The sequence below is a fragment of the Helobdella robusta genome (genome assembly GCF_000326865.2).
Source record: "Helobdella robusta unplaced genomic scaffold HELROscaffold_16, whole genome shotgun sequence".
NCBI lineage: Eukaryota > Metazoa > Annelida > Clitellata > Rhynchobdellida > Glossiphoniidae > Helobdella > Helobdella robusta.
In genome coordinates, this window is record NW_008703893.1 from 2,410,833 (window position 1) to 2,436,263 (window position 25,431).

A 25,431-nucleotide genomic window follows, 5' to 3' on the forward strand; every position below is an offset into this window, starting at 1 on the left:
CGCCTAATATTTAATAATATCTAGTATATATTATGAAATTGATGAAATTATATTATGTATAATAGTCTTAGAATATACACTATATATATAAAGAAAGAGATAGATAAAGAGAGAGAGATATATATATAAAGAGAGATAGAGAGAAAGAGAGAGAGAGAGATAGATACAAATTTATAAACTCTAAAGTAAAACAGTATATATATATATACATAGTCTTATAAAGGTTTTAATGAACGCATTAGCACATATATCTTTTATATATATATTATTATTATGATACATTACATCAAGTTACATGCAAAAGACAAATGGAATGAATGATTCGGAGTCAAATGAATAGGTAATGCAATTGATATCCTGGTAGAGTATATTAGCATCTCGTATAAAGTGGTATATATGTAAAGTTGTATAAAGTTGTGTATATGTTAAGTTGTATAAAGTTGTGTATATTTAAAGTTGTATAAAGTTGTGTATATTTAAAGTTGTGTATATGTATGTATCTGCAGTATGTGAGTAATTTTGAAGGAAAAATTAAAACTAATAAAATAAATTATTTAATTTGTATTTAAAATACATTCGAATATAAATTGTAAAAAATAAGTAAAACACGCTCTCGTAAAGTTACTTTACATTCCTAAGTCGTATTTCGTGTTTAATTTTGAACGCACTAAGCTTATTAAGCACACACAGACACACACAAACACAGACACACACACACACACACATTTTCATATGTATGTATATAGATTATATTGTCGACTTACTTAACGAGCCGTTAATGATGAAAAAGGATGTTTGAAAATAATCTTATTCTTTGTTTATGTGCGTGTGTTTGTGTGTGTGTGTGTGTATGTATGTGTGTGTGCGTGTGTGTGTGCGTGTGTTAGTGTGTGTGCATGTATGATTGTCTGTGTGTGTCAGTGTGTATGTATGTGTGTGTGGTTGTGTATGTTTGTGTGTAGTGTTTCTGATAGAGATGTTTATGTTTATCATTACATCAAAGTGAAATAATGTGACGATTGTAAGAGCAGCCTAACGATGTATCGTTGTGTGGGCGCGTGGCTTCTTTAGCCGAGTTCGTCTTTGCCGTTAAACTCGCCCAGTTCAACACAACCATTGCAAATAATAGTAATAATAATAATGAATAATAATAATACAACAAATAATAAAATAAATAAATAATAAAATACGTTATTTAGGATAATTATTTTAAGAAGGTATCTCTTAACACCGTACAGAGCGGATAAAAGCTGTCTTAACGTCATGCATGTATATATTCGTTGTATGTATGTGTCTGTGATGTATGTGTGTGTGTGTGTGTGTGTGTCGTCATCGTCATCAAGAGAATATAGTAATGACCTCTCTTCCACCACCTCTGACCATCAGCACCATTTCTAAACCTTCCGTTAGGGCGTCCAAAAATTCCATATCTGAAAAATAATTTTTTTTATATCAAATTTTTTTGATTATTAGCGTCTTAATTTGGTTATCGTTTGATTATTATTGTCAAACGGCATTGCTAATGCTGTTTCTGCTGCTGCTACTTGCCACCGCTACTACTATTTTTGCTGCTGCTTCTGCTACTACAATAACTATTTCAATAATAAAAGAAAAATAAAAAAAAGAACTTGGTAATAATATGCAATTGCAAAGAATAATAAAAAAATAATAATTATTATAAAATAAAATAATTAAAATGAATGCACGAACAATGCCTGTGTTCGCCCAGAAGTTTAGGAATTCCCGGCAGGTTGATGACGACAAGCCTCGCTTCTTTCGACTTCTCTTTCATCATCTCGTTCAGTCGCATGGCTGTTTCTAGGCGTTTGACGCTTTGTTCTTCTCTGTGTTTGTTTGTTTGTTTGTGTGTTTGTTTGTGAGTGTGTGTTTTTATATGTGTGTCTGTGTTTTTTAATGTTGTGTTTGTAGTATATGCTTACAATCATTCGTCAATGAACAATCAATCCAACAACCAATCATCAACCATCCGGCTAACCATCTAGTTAACAACCGACCGACCGATCAACCATTCAACCAACTCATCAATCAACCAATCAACTGACCAACCAACTGACCATCCATCCGACTTACGCGGCCTTCAGAGCAGCTTGATCAACGCTGAACCTAGACAAATTCAGCCGATGAAAACCATGAACACCACCAGCATCATAATCATGGCCACTATAACAATTACCACCATCATCTTCATCATCTTCCTCCTCGTCATCATAATCTCCAGTCACAATTTGGTCACGTGATTTTTTTATTTTTTCGCGGCTTCCAACAAAGGAGCATGTTATGGCGGGGCACGGCAGGGAGTTTGAATGACGTAAGGGGCTTGAGTTGTTGTTTACGTTGTTTAAGTTGTTTAGGTTGTTGTTGTTGTTGATGCTGTCAATGTCATTGTTGTTGTTGTCGTCGTTCCTAGTGACGTTGATGTTGTTATTTTCATCGAAGCAGATTGGATTATTGTTAATGTTATTGTTGTTGTTATTATTATTGTTGTTGTTGTTGTTGTTATTTTTATCTGCGTTGTCCTTTGCAAAAATGTACGGACTCGCTCTTAAGCTATTGACAAGTTTGACATTGCTACTACTGCTACTTGTAGGTCTAGTGAGATTGTTATTATTACTATTATTGATGGTGCTGATAACATTATTATTATTATTATTATTATTGTTTTTGTTGTTGTCGTAGTTGTTGTTGTTGTTGGTGTTGTCGTTGTTATTATTATTATTATTTTTGCTATTGCTGTTCCTCGTGACGCTGATGGATTTCTGAATAGTGATGTCATCGTCGATGTCACGGTAAACATCCCTGATGAAGCGCGGCTGGTCGGCCCAAGATATAGTCGGTGTACTCTTAGGCTTGTAGAAGTGTGAATGCAATTTTTATTCTTATATTTTTCTTATATTCTTATATATTTCTTATATTATAATTTTTATTATATTTCTTATATTTATTTTTATTTTTTCTTATATTTTTTTTCTTATATTTTTTTTATATTTTTTTCTTATATTTTAAAGTGTTACAAGAATTATCATTACACATTTTTATCCGCGTTTAAAAATACCGTCAATGGATCTAAAATATTAGACATGTATACACAAATGCTACATGTTGCTACAAATGCTACAAATGCTACAAATGTGCCAGACGTATTGATATTCTAATACCAAACATGCACATACAAATACCAGATATATATATATATATATAATATATACAATTACTAGACATACATATACAATTATTAGACATACGCATACAAATACCCGACATACAAATAAACAATACAAAAGTATACCCTTTTGCTTCTAGCAACAACATCGTCTTCCTCATCTTCGTGATCAACATGTTGGTGGAAAACATACATCGAGGTTGACTGTGGTTGTTTGTTTGTTGTTTGATTGTATATTTGTTTGTTGTTTGTATGTTGTTTGTTTGTTTGTTGTTTGTTTTTTATTACTAATATCGTCAACCAAAAACGTCAGCAACAACAACAACTTTTACTCCTGCTAGTACTACTACTATATCAACAACAACAACAACAACAACAACAACAATAATAATAATAATAATAATAACACTAACAGGCGGAACGCTTTTTGGCCTCATCATGTAATATCTACCCTCACTTCTTCCTCGTCCGTATCTCTCCAACTCCCTCTTATCTTCGTATCTCCCGGACAATCTGCTTAACGTCTGCTCGTATGAATATGTCTTTATGTCTTTCTCCGTCTGCAGATAAGAAGAGATAGAAAAAGAGTTAAAGAAGAGGAAAATGAAAGAAAAAGAAGGAAAAAAAGAGAAAGAGAGAAAGAGAGAGAAAAGAAAGAGAGTTAAGGTAGCGAATGGACGAGTGAAAGAGTGGAAAGAAAAGGAGCGAATGATGAGAGGAAGGATGAACAGAGCAAAGGAGGGTGAAACAGGCAATAAAAAATTTAAAGAAATGAATATAAAGATAGAGAGATAGAGAAAGAAAATGATAAAGAAAGTAAGGTAGAAAAAAAGAGAGCAAGAGAGAGAGAGGAAAGATGGAAATAGAGAGAGTGTTTGTAAAAGAGGAAGAAAGAACGAAATTTTGTTTATAACTGCAATAAAAACTAAACTACGGAACTAATTTCCTGAAGAGGAATAAGAAAACAAATAAAAAGAATAAAAATAATAATAAAATAATAATAATAATAATAATAAACATTTAAACATAAACAAAATATAAACAACGATAAATAAATTAAAGCGTTGATGTTAGCATAGAGACAATCAACAGATAAAACCTAAACGATACGTAAACAGCAACAACAACGACAACGACAATGACAACAACGACAACACATAAACAACAACAACATAAAAATAATTAAAAAAAATAGCGCAGACAAAAACTAATGTATGTAATTAAATCATTGAGAACAGTTTAAAAAATTATCGGTCAAGGCATAAACAACAAAGCAAGCAACAGTTTAAACATCTATAACGGCAACAACAACGACATCAACATCAGCAGCAGCAACGACAACAACAGCCACAGCAACAACAACCATTTCAACGACATGCACTTCGGCTGGAATTCTCAAATGGTACATGAATGTTTCGAGGTCTTTTTGAATTTGCATGCTGTTGTCGTTCAATTCTGAAAAGGTTGTAGTTGTTTTGCAGTTTTTTTGACTGCTTGTGTTGCTGTTGTTGTTGTTGTTGTTGTTTTATTTACTTTGCATATTTTTTGTCGGCTAAGCCCAACAAACCGCCAAATAAAACAGTCGTTTTGCCATAAAACCAAAATTTATCGGCCAAGAAGAGAAAGTGAAAATGTCAAGTTTGCAATTTAACATTCTAGACTTAATTAATATTCATGACCTAATTAATATTATTGATTTAATTAATATTTACGTTCTTCATTACTGCGAACTAATTAATTTTTATTTAGAACTATCATTCGCGAACTGACGCGAAACGGTGAATATGCGAAGCTTGCAGTTCTTCCATACTCTATTCTGTGTGAGCAAGAATGGCAGTAACATCAATAGACCACCGTCGTCTGCCAGACATCAAGTTGATGTTTTTTTAGGTCGTTGTGGTTGTTGATGATGTCATCAGTGTTTGCACGCATCAGATGATCGCACAGTCAAGGAAACATCACCAACCGCAACAACAACAACAACAGCAATAACATCAACTTCAAAATGACGACATTAAAACGTAGTTTGAATTTCACAAATTTGTTCAATTTATATTAACAGTCCGTATAATGATGTTGTTAATGTTTTCGAAAGCCTTTATAAAATTTTAATTTTGTCATTTTCGCCATCAAATTCCTTGTCAAATTATCCATCCATTTATCTATCCATTTATTCGTCCATTTATCCATCTATCCAACTATCCATTTATCTATAAACAGAAAAAGATACGGACAATCCACCAGACATCTATGTATCCCGATACTTTATCAGAATTATCAGGAAATCGATCGATTCCCTTCAGTAGCATCACAGCCAACTGTCGGTCGATTATAAGTTTCAATGTTTCTGGAAAATTTTTTTCAAAATTGGAATTAAATAAATTTAGCTAATCAATCGGTTTTACTTTCTTCTCAGTTCAAATAAATTCGATTCCAATACCGATTAAAACGATCGAATCGACGAACATACCGACGAATATTCGATTGCGTTTGCGATGTTTTTTCCACCTGGAGGGCCAATTAAGTAAGACCGTGTTGTGTCGTAATCCGCCCAATCCTGCAGCTTGTATACTTGGTGAGGAATGAAGTTTGTGTTTGTTTGTCTGTCTGTCTGTGTGTCTGTCTGTGTGTGTGTGTGTCTGTCGGTCTGTCTGTGGAATTGTCTGTTTGTGTGCATGTATGTATGTTTGAATTTTTTTTTATAAGATTCAGCATTTGTGCACCGTACATCAGTTATAAAATTACGACGATAATGGTAATGCCGACGACGATGGAATGAAGAAGATATTGGTGGTATAAGTTTTAAGCTGTTGATGTGTTTCGATTGCAAAACATCTCATAAAGAGCAAGATAAATGGTTGGATAGATAGATAGCACGAATATCTCGCATGGGAGAACATTAATACTACGGTCTATAAATGTATCATATTTGTAATCTCTTTATAATGCGTCTATACCACGTACATGTGTAGTGTATGTACATAGATTTTGTTCTTATCATGATTGTTCTGATCATGATGATGATAACGTTGTGGGTGATGATTGCAATGAGAGAATAATAAGGATGATGACGACGATGATGATGATACTAAACTACTCACACACACAAACACACAAACACAAAAAACACAACACACACGCACAAAACACACACACACTAATTTCCAAAAGTTTTTAGTCTACTAGCTAAAACATTTTTTTAATGAACGCAAGATGAAAAGAACCGCACTAACAAGAAACTAATCCCTTCAGCTTTATCTTGAGTAACCAAAACGTCACAAAAACCTTTACTCTTTTCTTTCTTCATTAGTTCATTCATTCTATTCTTGACGTCACTGACCACGTGACCCGCCATTGCATCGCTGCCCTGCAAGACGGTGGCCACTAAGGTCAAACCCTTTCCTGATTGGTTGGGAAAATTTGCGACTGTTTTGTTGTTGGATAATGAAAATATGAGTAAAGGAATTATTTTTAAAAAGAGAAAATAAACAAACACACACACACGCGCGCGCGCGCACACACAAATAAACAAACACACACACACAAATAAACAAATAAACAATCACACACACAAACAAACACACACACTCACACACCAGCTTTCAATTGGCTCGCAAAGGTCAGCAACTTTCGATATTTAGGCTGAAGGTTGGAATCCAACTTGAATAGGACCAGGAGCTGGGGTCTGAAATTTTTAACGTGTACATTACCTTCTTCTAGTCTCAAGAGGGCGAATCTGGCGGCTGACATCGAGAGGCCCCTCACCCCATCACCCCACTCTTTCTCGGCTCTATTTTTCATTTTAAATTTAACTTTTTTATTATTAAATAGGAAAAATGTTTAATAAAAATAATTTTATTTAGCATATAATCAATTTTTCTTGACGAAAATGTAAAGTAAAATTAAGTAAAGTTCTAAATTAACACGTTCTAAAATTGAAATCTTAAAAAAAATGAAATAAACTTTACCCCTTGAACTCAATGTACTTGTATAAGAAGGCAGCCAGACAGATAGCAGCGATTGTGTAGGGCCAGCTTGACATCAACATCAGGGCCAGACAGAGGACCACTCCAAAGGAAGATAGGGCCCTGGACAGAAAAAAAACAACACACACACACATACAAACGCGAACATTACACAGACACACACACTTACACAATAAACACACACACACACGCACACACCTCAAATACATATTACTTTAACAAATTACACTAAAAAATACATCAATATTCAACTAAGTACACACGCGCACAGAAAAAGAAAGACACACCCACACACACACACACACACACACACACACACACACTCACAACCAACCAATGGTAAAGTTTAAATCTCGGTCTCCAGTTTGGTGAATGCAGAATGGTCTGAACGGCACACGCAAGGTTCGTAAAGCAGTAACACATCAAGAAAAACCTGAGAATCGAAATATAGCACCAAAACTCCTCACGAGAATTGAAATATAGGACCCCAATTAGTCACAAGAAATAAAAAATTATTATAATTTTTTACGAATATTAAATATTCAATACTTGGCGGTCAATATTTTGCAAAATTATGACAAATAACAAAATTTATCATTATTCATCATGATTCATAATGGATCGTTATAATTCATAATTGAACAATAATTGATTGTTATAATTCATGATAATTTATAAGAATCTATCATAATTCACCATGGATCGTTATAATTCATAATAGATCATTATAATTCATAATAGATCATTATAATCCATGATCATTTATCATAATTCACCATGGATCGCTATAATTCATAATAATTCATCATAATTTAGTTTGTTGTAATTCACGATTGTTAACATTGTGATGATCGGAGCGATGATGTCGACGTTAGCCAATAGGACTCCGAGTTCCGCAATCGTGGCAGTCAAAAGGAGCGCTCTGATTGGCTCGCCCTTCGATGACGTAGTGGAGAATTTATCCAAAAATGGGATGATTCCATCGGAGGATATTGCTTGCAGGAGTCTTGGGGCTCCTGGATAGTGGCGGTTGTGATGATAGTGAAATATGATGGATGGATGGATGGATGGATGGATGGATGGATGGATAAACGGACGGATGGATGGATGGATGAATAACTGAGAAATTGAGGGAAAAAATAACCTCGATATGCAAATCGCCATACAACGATCAATAAATAGCACTAGAAATTCCACGAAATAATTTATTTCAAACTTTACTGCGAGTACCTCATATAAAAACAAAACAACGCCAGCACTTGTAAGCGTACACCCACACGTACACTCACACATACGCACGCACACACATACACGTACACACACACACACACACACACACACGTAATTACACACGTACATCTTCATAAATCTTCATTATACAGCCACAAACCACTAATCATCCTCTTTTCTGTAAGTCTACACACATACATACATACAAACATAGATACATACATACATACATACAAACATAGATACATACATACATACATACATACATACATACATACATACAGATGTTTGACTGTTTGGTGTCATTCATCACGATTTAGTTTTAACATACATATATACATATAAGCAAACAAACAAACAAACAAATATACAACAAAACGTACATACATACATATACGTACTTGATGTTAGACTGCCCAGTGTTATTCATCATGCTTTGTTTTAACATAAATATATACATGCATGCATACATGCATACATACATACATACATACATGCATACATACATACAAACATACATACATCGATACATACATACATACATAGTCGTCTGGTTTCTTGGCCGACCGTTCGCGCGCATCCGCTACTCTTTCTCTCGTAAATATCTTGGTATTTTATGGTATTTCATGGTTCATACTCTCGAATATATTTATGTTATGTATATATATATGTGTATATACATAAAGATACATTCGTATCATAAACACAAATATCCAATATATATACCCAACTTATTTCGCGTGGTTCTCATTTTATTTCTCTATATTTCAAACTCGAACGTGCCATTTGTTTAATAGATCATGATAGCATACATATAAATGCATGAATGAATGAATGCATGAATGAACGAACAAAGAAACAAACGAACGAAAGAACAAATGAATTGATGTATGAATGAATTAATGAACGAATGATATATAAACATACATCTTTTTAACATAAAAACATTTAAACAGATAAAGGAAACACACAAAATCAAATTAGTTGAATAGAAGAAACTGGATGAAATGGCAAAACAATGAAAGATTTTTCGTTGTTGCAGCTTGCAAGCTTAACAAAAATAAATTCAATAAGACACACATGTATTTACATGTATTTTGATTTGCATGTATGTATCTTTGTACGTTTGTATGTATGTATGTTTGTTGCTATGTATGTATATACGTCATTTCGTATGTTTGTTTTTTAGTTTGTGAAAACGTTTCTTTGTATATTCATATATATACAATTGTTTTTCGTGCTTTCATGCATGTAAGTTTTTTTGCTTGTGTGTGTGTGTGTTTGCGTGTTTGTGTGTGTGTGTTTGCCTGTGCGTGTGTATGTGTTTGTTTGTTTGTTCAAATGAAAAGCGTGTTTGCCCATGATGTGGAGGTAAGCCTGAAATTTAAAGAAGTAAAATGAAATGTATTAGGAGGAATGAATGGAGAAAGTAGGTGTGCATATATTCGGCGTTAAGTGTTTGCTTAAGCTGCCCATTAGAAATAGAACTGTGTACGTGTGTTTGTGTGTGTGTGGGATGTGTATGGGGTGTGTATATATATGTATGTGTGTGTGTCTGTGTGTGTGCATGTGTGTGTCTGTGCGTGTGTATGTGTGTTTTTGTGTGTGATGTGGTTATTTCTACTTTTTTTAACACCGTTTAGTGACGTAATAGAGAACTCGCATCAGCAGTCAAAACTGTTGGCTCTGCAGAGTTTAATTGACATTTCATAGGCTCCACCCACATATTTTTTAATAACCTCACGTGACAGGACATAATGTTCTTGCAGTTAACCATCTTGTTGGCTGGGATGTTCAAAATAGGACATAACTTTTTGGATGCCTTTTAGTGAAATTTCATTCTCAAAAACCAACAACCGCCCTTAGGCTGTGGATTTGATTATGCTAATAATTAAATTATAATGAATAATTAAATTATAATATTTTAACCTTAGTGGAAAGATAGTGATCTAATTAGAGGGGTAAGAGTATTTCAATCAGGAAGATAATTAGATTAGTCTGTGACGTGCGAAAAATCCAGTCCAGAAGTTCTTGATAGATTAAGCAAGAATCTAATAACAAAAGGAAGCATATACACGTGCACGTTGTCCGGGTTAGATTAATATTAAATTATTATTAATTTTATTATTATTATTTTTGTTTTTGTTGTTGTTATTATTACTATTATTGTAAACGTCATCGTCGTCGTCAATACTCACCCACTAAACTTTGAAGACCGGCGCCACAGGTTGAAAGGAACGCCCCTATGGTAATGACCCATGGGTTGGGCCAAGCCAGGTGGGCCACGATCAGACCCCCTCCTATACTTTCTCCGAATCTGAAGTGCAGAAATGAAAGAATGACTGAGTGAGTAAACGACTTAATGAATAACTGATTGAATAATAATGGGATGAATGAATGAATGAACGAACGAACGAACGAATGAACGAACGAAAGAATGAATGAAAAAAATCAATAAAGAAGTTAACAAAAAACTAAAAAGTGATTAAACAAAAAAAGTCAACCCCTAAATTTGAAAAAATGGAGAAATGATTGCCACATATTAATGATTTATCACGCATAAAATTTAATTTCACATTCAACGCCCACCTATTAAAACAAAAACGCACACACACATACATACATACAAGCACACACACACACATACACATACATAAAATGCATATACACACATACACACACACACATTATACATACAAGCACACACAAAACAAACAAATAGATAATGAAATATCAAACAAACCTACCAAACATACATGAAATACACACATACAAATGGTGACGCACACATACAAACAAACACAAACATACAAACAAAATAAGAAACATACAAAAGTATACAACTCAACAGAAAGGGAGAATTATCACTTCCAGATAATATACGCGTTCAACAGTGTATGGTGACAGGTCACAAAATGAAATGATCAAAGGAGAAACCACCACAACCGCCACTGCTACTACTACTACTACTACTACTACTACTACTACTTTTACTACTACTACTACTACTACTACAGCCATGAATGAAACAGCAGCGAGAAACAAAACTAAACAGCACTTGAAAAAACTCAATGAAACTAATACACTGACATCAACAACAACATCAGCAGCCACAGCAGCAACAACATCAGCCACAGCAGCCACAGCAGCTACAACATTAGCCACAGCAGATACAACATCAGCCACAGCAGCCACAGCAGCAACAACATCAGCAGCCACAGCAGCAACAACATCAGCCACAGCAGCTACAACATCAGCCACAACAGCTACAGCAGCAACAACATCAGCCATAGCAGCCACAGCAAGCATCAGCAGCGTCCTGACGTATCAATCATCGCTGCGATCACACCAACAATAAAGTCGATCATAAAAGTTACATTTTTAACTACTAGAAATACGCTGACATCTAGCGCTAATAAAAAGCGCAACGCTGTCATTATCAAGAACAGCAACTACCACACACACACACACACACACACAAACATACAGACATACACAAAAAACATACAGACAGACAAACGAACGCGTAATATCATTTTCGTATCAAAGAAATTCAATATAGAACAACATTTCCAGTATTATTAACACCCTCGCATCATCATCGTCGTCATCGTCCTCATCATCATTGTCATCGTCATCATTATCAACACCACCATCATCATTATCGTCCTTACCTACCGCAAAAATCATTTTCTTTTCATGCTTTTGACGAATCGAAAAATGCTTTTATCTAAATTAAATTTCTACAATCGTCATCGTCGTCATCAAAATCATTATCATAACCACCACCATCATAGTCATCACCCTCAGTAGCAGCAGCAGCAGCATTGTCATCATCACCATCTCCAACTTTTTATCATCCATCCTGCCATTTATCAAATTTTTTCAATCATTTCCGTAACTGAAGTTTTCTCCCAGACGCTTATCATCCTCATCCTCATCATCCTCATCTCTCCATCACCATCTCCATCATTCTCTTTCTCTTCATCCTCATCCTCATCATCCTCATCTCTCCATCACCATCTCCATCATTCTCTTTCTCTTCATCCTCATCCTCATCATCATCACCATCCCCATCATTCCATCATCATTTCCCTGATTAATGTTATTATCTTAATCATCATCGTCGTCGTCGTCGTGTCACCATCACCATAATCATCATTTAAATTATTTATACTTCACTCTTATTAATAATAATAATAATAATAAATAATAATAATAACAATAAATAACAATAATAATAATAAATAATAATAATAATAATAATAACCCACTTATCTCTTAGTAGGTCCCCATCCACACAAGCGGCGAAGCATAGCAGACAGGATAGATCTTTTATTATTATTATTGTTTATTGTTGTTGTTGTTGTTGTTATTGTTGTTGTTGTTATTATTATTGTTGTTGTTATTGTTGTTGTTGTTGTTATTATTGTTGTTGTTGTTGTTGTTGTTGTCGTCATGGTCATCAGCAGGGTCATTTCGATTGAAAGATTGGTGGAGGTAAGTTTCAAGTTAAGAAAAACACACGGCGACGGTCTTGATAACAATGTTGGTAATGGTTATGATGATGATGATGATGATGATGATGATAATGATAATGATGATGATGAGGAGGAGGAGGAGGAGGAGGAGGAGCAGGATGATGATGATTATGATGATGTTGATGATCGATGGAATTACTGATAACGATACTATGTGATGATGGTAGGGATGTTATTGTTGTTTCTGTTGTTGTTGTTGTTGTTATGGTTTTTAAAATCGTCACGCGATTCAACTACAATAAAATAGCGAATGAGTGTTGCTTTCATATCGTAATCGTCAATTGTAGAATTACGTTAATGAGCTTTTAAAGAGCTATCATACATTTGGATTGTAACAGACGTATACATACAGACACACACACACACACACACATACACATACATATACATACGCACGCGCACGCACGCACATATATATATATACACACACATATACACTTACAAACTCACGCACAAACACACACGCACAAACAAACAACCATACAAAAGGATACAGACAGTAGATGTAAAAGTCACAGCCCCAATCGTGCCAATAGGGATTGACCTTTGGGCATCCTCAAGGTCACCTGACCTGTTTGAACCGGCCATTATACCTACATAATTAATAATAATCAACTAATTATAACTAATTAATTTAAAAGATGAAGAAGACGAAAATGATGATGACGACAATAGGAAATAATCGATCGATTAAATCCATTTTTAACCTGTAACGGAAGGAAAGAAGATGCCAATGAGTAGGAGGAATGATGACGTGATGTCACAAACGATGTCACCACGGGCCCTCACGCCCTTCTCGTCGTATGACCCCACCCTGTTGTCCTTCACCCCGTACCGACTCCACATGTTAACTGGCGCATTCATTAACATGTTAACATTATTGTTAACATTTGTTGTTATCATTTTGCATCATTAGGTATTTTAAAACTTTTTGAAAACGCCAGCCATGAATAAGAATGAAAATAATGGCGGAAATGATGATGAGAATTGAAAAGAGAGAGAGTGAAAGAAGAGAGATAAAAAAGAGAAGAGAGAAAGAAAGAGAGAGAGAGAGGGAGAGAGAGAGAGAAGATAGAGTAAGAGACGGACCAAAAACATAAAAATTGGGAGAATGCAACAAAGATAAAATATTAAATATCAAAGGAAGAAAGATGACGACATAAAAAAGAGAATGAAAAATATAAAGAAAAGAGGGAAAGAGATACATGAAGAAGAAAGAGAAAATGGAAATGATAATGAAGTGCAGAAAGACGGAGAGAGAGAGAAAGAGAAAGGAGAGAGAGAGAGAGAGAGACAAACAATCAATGAAATGACTACTAGACTCCTTAAGTATTTATTGTTATTACAAAAAATGAACCGGTCGGTAATGATGATGATACTGGTGACGAAGAAGAAGAAGAACAAGATGATGATGATGATGGTGAAGGTGATGATGACTATTCTGATCATAACAGCCACACAAAACTCATTATAAACATATAGCAAATATATGACAGCTCGTAACGCTCTTACAATTGTATAAGATAATATTATAACTCTAATTAATTACTTATTATTTTATTATAACCATATATTATTTAAAATTATATATTTATATATATATATACATTGGTATATATATATATACGCATCAAGGTCGGGTTGCGGGTTGAATGACCTATGACCTACATACAAAAGTTCATTGGCAAACTTTTGGCAGCGTTTGGCATGTTATGAGCCGGATTTTTTAAATAATAATTGAATCATTGTTTGTTATAATAACTATAAAAATAATATTTGCTTTTTGATAACGTTTACAAGTGTGGCTTTGATATTTTAAGAGGTCTCTAATTGGTTTGTGTGTGTGTGTGTGCGTGCGTGTGTGCGTGCGTGTGTGTGTGTGTGTATGTGTGTGTTAGTGTGTTTGTGTAAACACACACACACATGTATACCTCTATGTATACGTATTTTGTGTGTATTTAATCTACACATTGAAAAATTTTAATCAAAATTTCTTTGAACGAAGACTGTTTGATAAGAAGTATTTTAAAGAAAATCATCATCAAGCATCTATGTGAGGAAAAATAACATGCTTGCCGTGCGAAGTATTTTAATTGGGAGTGACTATTATTATTATTATTATTATTACAAAATTTTTGGCAAATTATTTTAATATTTTATTTAAAGAATTGAACATTCAGGTAGTGAGTGGACTTTCAATTTCGATTTTAAGACCTTACAGGCATAGAAAAGTGTTTGATCAATTTGTTAAATTTCGATCCCTTTAAAGAATATCAATTGAATTAACCATGTGTGCAATGAAACCACATAATGAAAAATAACAAATGAATAAACGAATGAACGAACAAACCAGCGAACAAATAAACAAACGAACGAACGAACGAACCAAAGAACATGCCGCTCTTGAGTCCAGGTATACCCGGCTTCTTGGTAACATTATTTTTCATAAAATAATCACAATCTCTCTCTAACTCTTCCTTCGTTCTTGGATCTTTATTGTCGTCATTGTCGCTACTTTCACTACTGCTACTTCTAATATTTCGCTTTTTACCGCTTCTAAACTTAGTATCATTATCATCGTCGTCGTCGTCGTTATTGTTTTGGTTGTTGCCGTAGTAGCTACCACTATGGCTACCGTATTCGTGGTAGTAAGGACCGTATCGATCGTCGCTACTGTAGTCGTCTTTGTGGTCGGTAGGTAGGTGCATGCCGCCGCAGTAGAGAGTGTGGATCCTACCGCTGATGTTTTTGTTGCATTCGTACAGGCCCGTTTCGTTGTTGAAGAGTTTTTCTCGCGCGAGCAGTCGGTCGCCCAGGTAGCACAATCTGGTAGTTGCGGTTTGGTGGTTGTTGTTGCTGTTGTTGTTGTTGTTAGTTTTGAAAAAGTTCATTGCCTAGTTGGTTGTGTGGTTGATTTTTTCCGATGATTTGATTGACGTTCGAGTGATATAATCCTTGAAAAAACCAACACGCCCCGTCAACACAAAAATCAACAAACAACACCCCACCACAAAACGTACTGAGGTCCTCTAGACGGATCAGCCCTAAGAATCCCCACGTACACACAGAAGAGGGACCCAAGAACGCAGGCGAGAGCCACTGGGGCGAACTTACTGACAAACCTGACCCCCACAAAGACGCAAGCGAACATGAAGAGCAGCAAGCCAGTCCCGTAGACCCGGTAGTTGTTGTATGCGTTAGCCGGCACGTTCATCGATCCAAAGATTGAAAGTTGCGGAGCTATGTATTGCTGTTTGGATGGATAGATGGATGGATGGATGAATGGATTGAAGGATGGATTGATTGATGGATTGATGAATGGATGGATGGATTGATAGATTGATGAATAGATGGATTGATAGATTGATGAATTGATGAATGGATGGATGGATGGATGGATGGATGGATGGATGGATGGGCAGATTAATAGATTTATGGATGCATAAACGAATGGATAAATTATTGTTACTCATAAGTAATTGGTAATAAAGACTTGAGAGTATTGTGAGTGTATATACATATATATATATATACTTTATATAAGTACATCTATCATATACTATATAAAAGTATTTCAAATATTATTTTACACATTATAATCAGTAGTTAGTATGTAATGCCAGTTTATTTATGGAATTTATTTAAAATTTTATACTTTTAAAGCGGTTTTTAATACGTTTTAAGAGGTATTGAATAAGTTATAAAGAGTAATTAATACCTTATAAGTGGTAATGAGTACGATATAAGTGGTATTTTATACGATATAAGTGGTGGTATATTATACATAACACGTTGCACGCATGGGCAACAACAGACTATTTTTAGCCGGAGACAGCACGATCAATATTGTGTTGTTGTGGTTGCTTGTTGTTGCCGACGATGTTGATGTTGTTGTTGTTGTTGTTGTTTGATGTAGATGTTGTTGTTTTAATGTAGTAGTTGTTGTTGTTTTTAATTTTTCGGTTAATGTCACTGTGGTTATCTTATTCTGGTAATGTTAATTTCATTCCAAAAAAATCTCATTAATGACACGTCAGAATTTTTGTTAATTAGAATAAAACCCAGTGGTTTTTAGCTATCGAGCACCGTAATGTATGTTTGGTGTTACACACGCACGTACACACGCACACACGCATACACGCACACACGCACGCACACCTATGCAAGCATTTATCCAGGGAAACATTTTTGTTGCAAGTTTGTTTTATTGGCGACAGGTGGCGTCTCGATTTTGTTCAACATGGCTAGGTAAAAAAATTTTTCTCGTGAAAAGAAAGAAGTGAAATCATTTTTTTTTATCTATGTGAAATAGCGGCGATAATAAAAACTAATTAGGAATTCTTTTATTTTTGCAGATGGAATGGTGGGGGATTATTAATTTGTGTGAAATTTGCAAAAAAAATAACTAGAGATAGAAAATATAACCTTTAGGATCTCTGAAAAAACCGCCAAAAATAGAATAACAATAAAATAACTAATATGAAGTTTTATTTATAAAAACTTACAGTTTAGAAATTGCGCTATATAAATACATTTAATTGACTGACTGATTGATTGATTGATTGATTGATTGATTGATTGATTGATTGATTGATTGATTGATTGATTGATTGATTGATTGATTGATTGATTGATTGATTGATTGGTTAATTGGCTGGTTGGTTTGTTGGTTGGCTTGTTGGTTGGTTGGCTGGTTGGTGGGTTGGCTGGATAGTTGGTTGGCTGGTTGGTTGATTGATTGATTGAAGAATGCAAAAGTATGAGAGTTATAGTACCATCATTAGATACATTACGAACATCAACGCTTTGTTGATTGCAAAACAATACATTCATCTTCCGACACACACATAAAACGCACAAACACACCAACAAACAAACAGACAGACAGACACACGACCAGACAAACAAACAAACAACAAAATATATTTGAAAAAAAGAAAGTGACATAATGAACGAAACGATTAGAAACATCAAAATAGCCCATCAGCATCCACAACACCAACAATGTCAACTAAACAGCCAACACAACACCTCCCACCTACCAAAAATATCTCTACGGCTCCGACAATATACATGGAAGAGGCCACAGTAGTCCCGAGGTAGAACAAAAATCCGACGGCCCCTCCAAACTCTGGACCCAGGGCCCTGGATATCATGAAGTAACAGCCCCCACTTGATACCACGCCGTTCGTTGCTATGGTACTCAGTGAAATTGATGTTGTCAACGTCTGTAGGTTAGTGATGCATGAATGAATGAATGAATGAATGAATGAATGAATGAATGAATGAATGAATGAATGAATGAATGAATGAATGAATGAATGAATGAATGAATGAATGAATGAATGAATGAATGAATGAATGAATGAATGAATGAATGAATGAATGAATGAATGAATGAATGAATGAATGAATGAATGAATGAATGAATGAATGAATGAATGAATGAATGAATGAATGAATGAATGAATGAATGAATAAATGAATGAATGAATGAATGAATGAATGAATGAATGAATGACCAAATGAACGAATGAACGAACTGCAACTGCAACAACAACGACACTAACAACAACAACAGCAACAAAACCCACACAACAACAACAACAAAACAGCATAAGCAACAACTACTAACACAACAACAACACATAGAAACGAGGACGAAGGCCTGTAGCCAGCCTGCAGTCCCCACGATCCACACCATCCTTATGAAGAGGATCACCCCGAAGATGTTTTGCACACACGGCAAGAACACGCCCAACATGGTACCGAGTTTCTGTGCGGGCTGTTGTTACAATGATTACTACAATCCAATGAATGAATGAATGATGAGTGGTTGAATGAATGAATGAATGAATGAATGATGAGTGGATGAATGAATGAATGAATGATGAGTGGATGAATGAATGAATGAGTGAGTGAGTGAGTGAGTGAGTGAGTGAGTGAGTGAGTGAGTGAGTGAGTGAGTGAGTGAGTGAGTGAGTGAGTGAGTGAGTGAGTGAGTGAGTGAGTGAGTGAATGAATGATCGAACGAACGAACGAACGAACGAACGAACGAATGAATGAATGAATGAATGAATGAATGAACGAATGAATAAATAAATAAATGAACCAATGAATGAACGAATGAATGAATAGATGAATAGATGAATTGGGTAGTAGCAATGATGAATGAGTGGTCGAATTGACAGAAGGATAAATCGATGACTGACTGAATGAATGAATGATTTAATAAATGAATGAATAAATGAATAAACGAATGAGTGAATGAATGATACAATCGAATCAAAACTCTTTAAAAATAGTTAAACAGCATTTGAATATGTGTTGAAGTCAGAAAAAGCATTCTGGGCAACCCTTTCATTAAATATCAAACCTGTTTACCTACCATGCAAAGAATAATATTATTTCATTATTATTATTTGTAATTATAATTTGCAAATATAATCTGTATTTATTATTATTATTGTTGTTTATTATTATTATTTTCATTTCGTTTTTATTTATATCATCTAAGAAAGATTCTTGTACATGGACTTAGTATTTTGCTCCTTAAAAGGCAACAAACTATTAAATTAGATGCCGATTACGATGATGAAATGATGATGAAATAATGATGATGAAATGATGAATGAATGAATGAATGAACAAATGAACGAATGAACGAATGAATAAATGAATGAACGAATGAATAGATGAACGAATGATGATGGTGACGATGATGATGACGCCGATTACGTCATAACGACCACATATGACGGTCTTCTGTATTGAGGTTAACGATGATGGATGATGACAATGATGATGACGACGATGATGTTGATGTTATTATTATGATGATGACGATTAATCTGCCTAAGCAAACCCGCCAGAAACCATAAAAACACGCTCCGTTTGTACAAGTTCGCGCAATTTCCTGTACAACGTGCACATGCGCAAGCTCACATCTCAAAACAGCTTCCATAATGAATTGCATCCATTTCCGGTTTAAATTTTTCAGATTTTTTTTTGTTTGGACTCGAATCAAAGTTCTGAAAGTTGATGAAATTTTAAAATAAAATCATGAAAGATAAACATATCTAGTATTTTTCCGATGGTACATTTGCTTCCAATTAAATTGAATTAACTGACAGCGCGATGAAAACATTTGAACAAATTTAATCCCACATAATTGCTACTACATTAAGTAAATTGGAATAAATATCTTATTTCCTTCTTTTGAAATTTACAAATACCTACACATACACGTACACACACACGCGCGCGCGCGTGTCCATACATACACACTAAGACACAGACACACACAGACACACACACATACAAACATACACACACATACATACATACACACACGCAGGCATACATAAACAACCGCAAACATTAATCTACATTCACATCTACAAATATTTGTTCACATTTAAATTTTCCACGTCACATAGCATTTGTTTTCCTAGTTTTACAATTTGTATGTATCCTATTTTTTTGTATTTTTTGTATTTGTTTGTATTTTGTTTTTATATCAGACGACAAACGACCAGCAACAAAATTTCTGAAAAACAAAAAACAAAGAAAAGAAAAATGACACGCGATAGAGAAAAACTAAGTAACGAAGCGAAAGTTTTGTTCGTGAGAAAAGAAAGAGAGAGAGAGAGAGATGGAGAAAGGGAGAGAGAGAGAGAGATAAAGAATAAAGGGAGGGAAACATAAAAACGAAAAATGATAACCAAATAATAATAAATTAAAGAAAGCGAGAGAGAGAGAGAGAGAGAGAGAAGTAAAAAAAATATAGGTAGCGATAAATTATGCATCCATGTGCCCAACTAGAACTCTAATGTCCGTGGCCAGAATAAATCAACTCTCTGTTATTCGCGTCGTCATGATGACGACGATGATGACGACGACGATGATGATATGATAATGATACATTAGCAATGGTTGATAAATTTATGATGATGATGGTTGGTGATAACAACGATTATGATGACAAAGCAGCAAGAGTGATGATAAACAATGCTAATGGTGATGACCACGATGATGAGGGTGAGGATTATGATAATGACATCATCATCAGAAGATGATGATAATGACGTCATCATCAGAGGATGATGATGATGACTACGACAATGATGTTGCGAAAACTTCTCCTAACGATTCCTAGCGAAACGATGCTAATTGCAACCTCCTCACATCTTTTGCATTTGCATGACAAAGGTATAAAATACAAAACACAACAGCGTGTATAAATTTTGTAAAATAAATTCTCATTTCCACTGTGTAGTACACACACATACGTGTACGGTATTTTTAACAAATACACACCCGGTTCTGTATATTTATAACAATTTGTACTGGGATTGCACCTATTGTTGTATCCGGAAGATGAGTGGGTACTTTCTTGAGTTCGTGCAAATATGTCTAAATTTATCGCGGTATTTCACGAGATGCCACAAGCTGATTTCAAAAGATTTAAACTTAGTGCAATGTTAGGAAGTTATAAATATTGCGAAAGTTTCAAAATATTTTTAAAGGTTTTAAATAATTCAAAAAGGTTCCAGATATTAAAAAGTTATAGCCATACAGGAATGTCAATAATTGTGTGTTCATATGGTTATGATGAATTTGACGATGTGTTAAAAACCCGTTATACAGATAAAAGTCATATTTGAAATAGAATATGACAAAATAGAATGGAGGAATGTCATTTGAATAATGACGATGAATAGGTGAGTGTTAAACGATATTTTAATATTTATAAAATCCATTTTCAACGTATCTTAATTACCTTATTATTTTTAGCAGAATTTTTCTTCGTACAAGACTTTCTCTTCTTTATTTTCTTAATCATCACCTTCTTCTTCAGCCCGTCTATCATTACGGAGGTGTCAGCTTTTGAGCCTCCGACATCATCATCAGCACTCGCTCGACGATTTTTACCCCCGCTACCGCGGCCACTACCGCCCATGTCGCCATCGTCATCGACACCGTGGACGTCTTCGATGACGTCATCGTCGGTTTGGTTTCTGGCTCCGGGGTTCGGTAGAACGCCCCCTTCGTAATTGGCTAGCTTGCTGATGACGCGCGAGACGAACGGAGCATACTCGGCGTCTGCCTGGCGTAGAAAATGGTAATGTCACGATGCTGATGTCATTTGAAGTTGATGTCATTTGAAGTTGATGTCATTACACTAATTAAAGAGGCTGTTACTCTATAAGGTAATGTTATTACAGTATGAATTGATGTTCTTATATTATGAGGTGATATTATTACATCAGGAAGTGAAGTCGGTTAATGTGATTAATGTAATTCAATGCGACGAATTGTAATGCAGTATTTTAATGTGTAGTGGGATCAAGTAAAACTTAATAAGCAACGTAAATAGTGAAATGTAATCAATATAACGTAATGTAATGTAATGTAGTTGATGTTATATTCTACCTCATACAGAGCCAATCTATGCCAGCTGTGTTTTCTTTTAGCAGCTGCTTGACAAGCTGGCGTCGTTGATGTTGTGGCTGCAGTCGCTGCTGTTGCTACTACTGCTGCTGCTGATGCTGTGCAATTTCTATCGACAACTGCTATCTCGTCTGGAGAGAATTTTAATGGATAGATAAATGGCTGGATGGCTGGATGGATAGATGGACGAATGGATGAACGAATGAATGAAAAAAATGACACAAATCTCTAAGTTGATATTTGAAATGTTATATGACATTACAAGAGATAAAGGTAAAGATAAAACCAAAACCAAATATTGGGTAGTAGTAGTCTTATTGAGGAGAACAACATTTCGTTATTCTGAAGGCTGCATAATTGCATAGCGGACGTTATCACATCCACTTCAATGGCGATATATAAACTAAAATGTTCGCCGCGTTCGACCATTAAGTCATCACGATGATGACGATGATGATGATGAAGATGATGATGTTGATGACGATGATGATGATGATGATGGTGGTGGTGGTGGTGTGGTGATGATGGTTGTGGTGATAAGGAATATGATGAATAATGATGATGATGATGATAATGATGATGATTTGATGCTGACGATGATGGTGATGACTAAAATATAAAAATTACAACATATCTATACCAGAGAGCTATGTGATGAATGATGATGATGATGACGACGATGATGATAATGATTATGTTTCTATTAATGATGATGATGATGCCAAAAATACGTGCTCCACTAAATAATTCAAGACTATTTAACGCACATTCAATTCATTGGCTGGCGGCAGTTAACATAGCGGGGAAAAAATTAATTTAAAAAATTTTTTAAACATGGATACAAAGAGAAATATAAATATAGCACCGAATTTTAGTGTGAAAATGTATGTAGCCGACTGTTTGTGTTGCTGTACTGTGTACATACATGGGTAAAAAAGCATACACATACAAACATACATATACAAACAAACATACACATACAAACAAAAAATTGTTTGAAAGATTTTTTGATCTTAAGAGACGTGCTTTTTAATTGAAAAGAAGTCGGATAAATTTTATTTCATTTCATTTATTTTATTCGTTTACTTCACAACAAACACAGGCGCGCGCACACACACACACAAACACACACATACACACACACACACACACACACACACATACATACACAGGCGCGCATATACTTGATGTATCTAGTGATAAACATTCTTTACGACAGAAGCTTCTGCAACACGTTCCAAATAAGAATACAAAGTAAATTTTCTTAAAAGAAGATTTAAGCATTTAAATATTGAATAAATAAATCAATAAAAAATGAATGACTAAATTAAATAAACACACACTCGCATAACCTCAGGCAACATTTTAATACTAAGCTATACATGGCCACAAACTCACTCACACACACACACAAATATATTTCTCTTTACATATATTATAGATACACATGTGTGTGCGCGTGTGCGTGCGTGCGTGTGTGTTTGGTGTGCGTGTGTAACAACACACAATTCCACACAGACACGTACACAAACATCACACAACATACATCTGACATCTAAGCAAACCTGCAAAGCAATTTTATGCGAACGTCTAGCTATTAAATCTATCGCCCTACTGTTTTTGTCTGTAAGTGTGCACTGATTTGTGTACAGTTTGTATACACACACACGCATACATACACATACATGCATACAAACACAAACACACATACATACATACATACACATACACGCAAAGGCTTCTGGAAAAGTTTGTTGACAGTGGCTACAATAATGTTTGTAAAAGCTGTGGATGTATGAATAATTAAAACATACATATTTCCTTGGTACATGCAAACGTGTATGTATTTTATCTTTGGTATAAACGTTTGTGTATTTGCATGTTTCTACGTTTGATTGTATGTGTGTGTGTGTGTATGTATGTGCTTTTGGATCTCTTAAGTGTCCAAGAGAATGCATAATGCTTGGGCATAAATATCGAAGGAATAAAAGAAGAAGCAAATATACAAATGAATGACTAATAAATGAATTAATATGATAAATGAATGAATGAACGAACCAACGAATGAATGATTGAATGAGAAATAAACAAATAATCGAATAGATTGATGGATGGATGCATGCATGGATGGATGCAAGGATGCATGCATGCATGGGTGGATAAATGAATGGATGAATGGATGGATGGATATCGATAAATTTGAGCATGCATGAAGAGCTTAACTCGCCAGACTAATGCTTGTGCATCCTTTTTCTAGTGGGAGCCAGCATTAACATCTTCCTTTCGCAATCATTTTTCGACGTCATCACGGTTGTCATCGTCGTCGTCATCGTCTTCATCATTATCACCAACATCATCATTCATTGTCATCATCACTTTCGTCGTCCTCATCATCATCATCATCGTCGTCGTCACGAATATTGTCGTCGGCATCGCGACGTTTTTGTCGCTGCTATCATCATCGTCGTCGTCTTTATTATTATTGTTATGAGTGATGAAGTTATTGATGAGGATGATGAGGAGGAGGGGAAGAAGGAGGAGAGAAAAGATGGTGAGAAGAAAGAGGAGAAAGATGATGAAAGAGGAGAGATACTGACGACGACGACGATGATGGCGATGATTAGGATGGAGATTCATTAAGACGCATGGAAATCCATTACCGTGCATTCTTTTTATTTTTAATTGGATACCGCCATGCCATCACACGAATAAAAATAATCAAAAAATATTACTACTACTACTACTACTACTTCTACTACTACTACTACAGCTACTGCTGCTTCTATACTAATAATACTACTAATGTTGCTTTTGCTGCTACTACTATGATTACAACTATTATGTCCATATTATCCGATTTATTCTTTATTAATTAATTGATTAGGTTATTTAATCCTTCACTCATTCGTTCATTCGTTCGTTTGTTCATTCATTCATCTATTCGCTTGTTTGCTCGTTCATACATTCATTCGTACATTTTTTGAACGAACGAAAACTTATTATTCAAACCAACTGAAAGAAAAATTGAAAATTTCATAAA

General features: G+C 34.8%; 1 protein-coding gene across 1 annotated transcript; it reads right to left on the bottom strand.

Annotated features, from left to right (window-relative positions):
* Positions 1 to 1,338: 1,338 nt before the first annotated feature.
* On the bottom strand, positions 1,339 to 18,723 carry HELRODRAFT_75089 (hypothetical protein; the record flags this gene model as incomplete). The annotated part of the gene is made up of 21 exons (XM_009015605.1): positions 1,339 to 1,430; positions 1,711 to 1,842; positions 2,558 to 2,745; positions 3,692 to 3,741; positions 4,545 to 4,636; positions 4,952 to 5,041; positions 5,412 to 5,528; positions 5,652 to 5,752; positions 6,415 to 6,583; positions 6,778 to 6,971; positions 7,150 to 7,269; positions 7,502 to 7,600; positions 8,009 to 8,183; positions 10,596 to 10,714; positions 12,672 to 12,729; positions 13,433 to 13,531; positions 13,646 to 13,776; positions 15,273 to 15,499; positions 15,940 to 16,188; positions 17,981 to 18,166; positions 18,574 to 18,723. Coding segments are annotated over 21 exons (2,838 nt in total), but the record flags the coding sequence as incomplete, so codon positions are not given.
* Between the last annotated feature and the right edge of the window lie 6,708 nt (positions 18,724 to 25,431).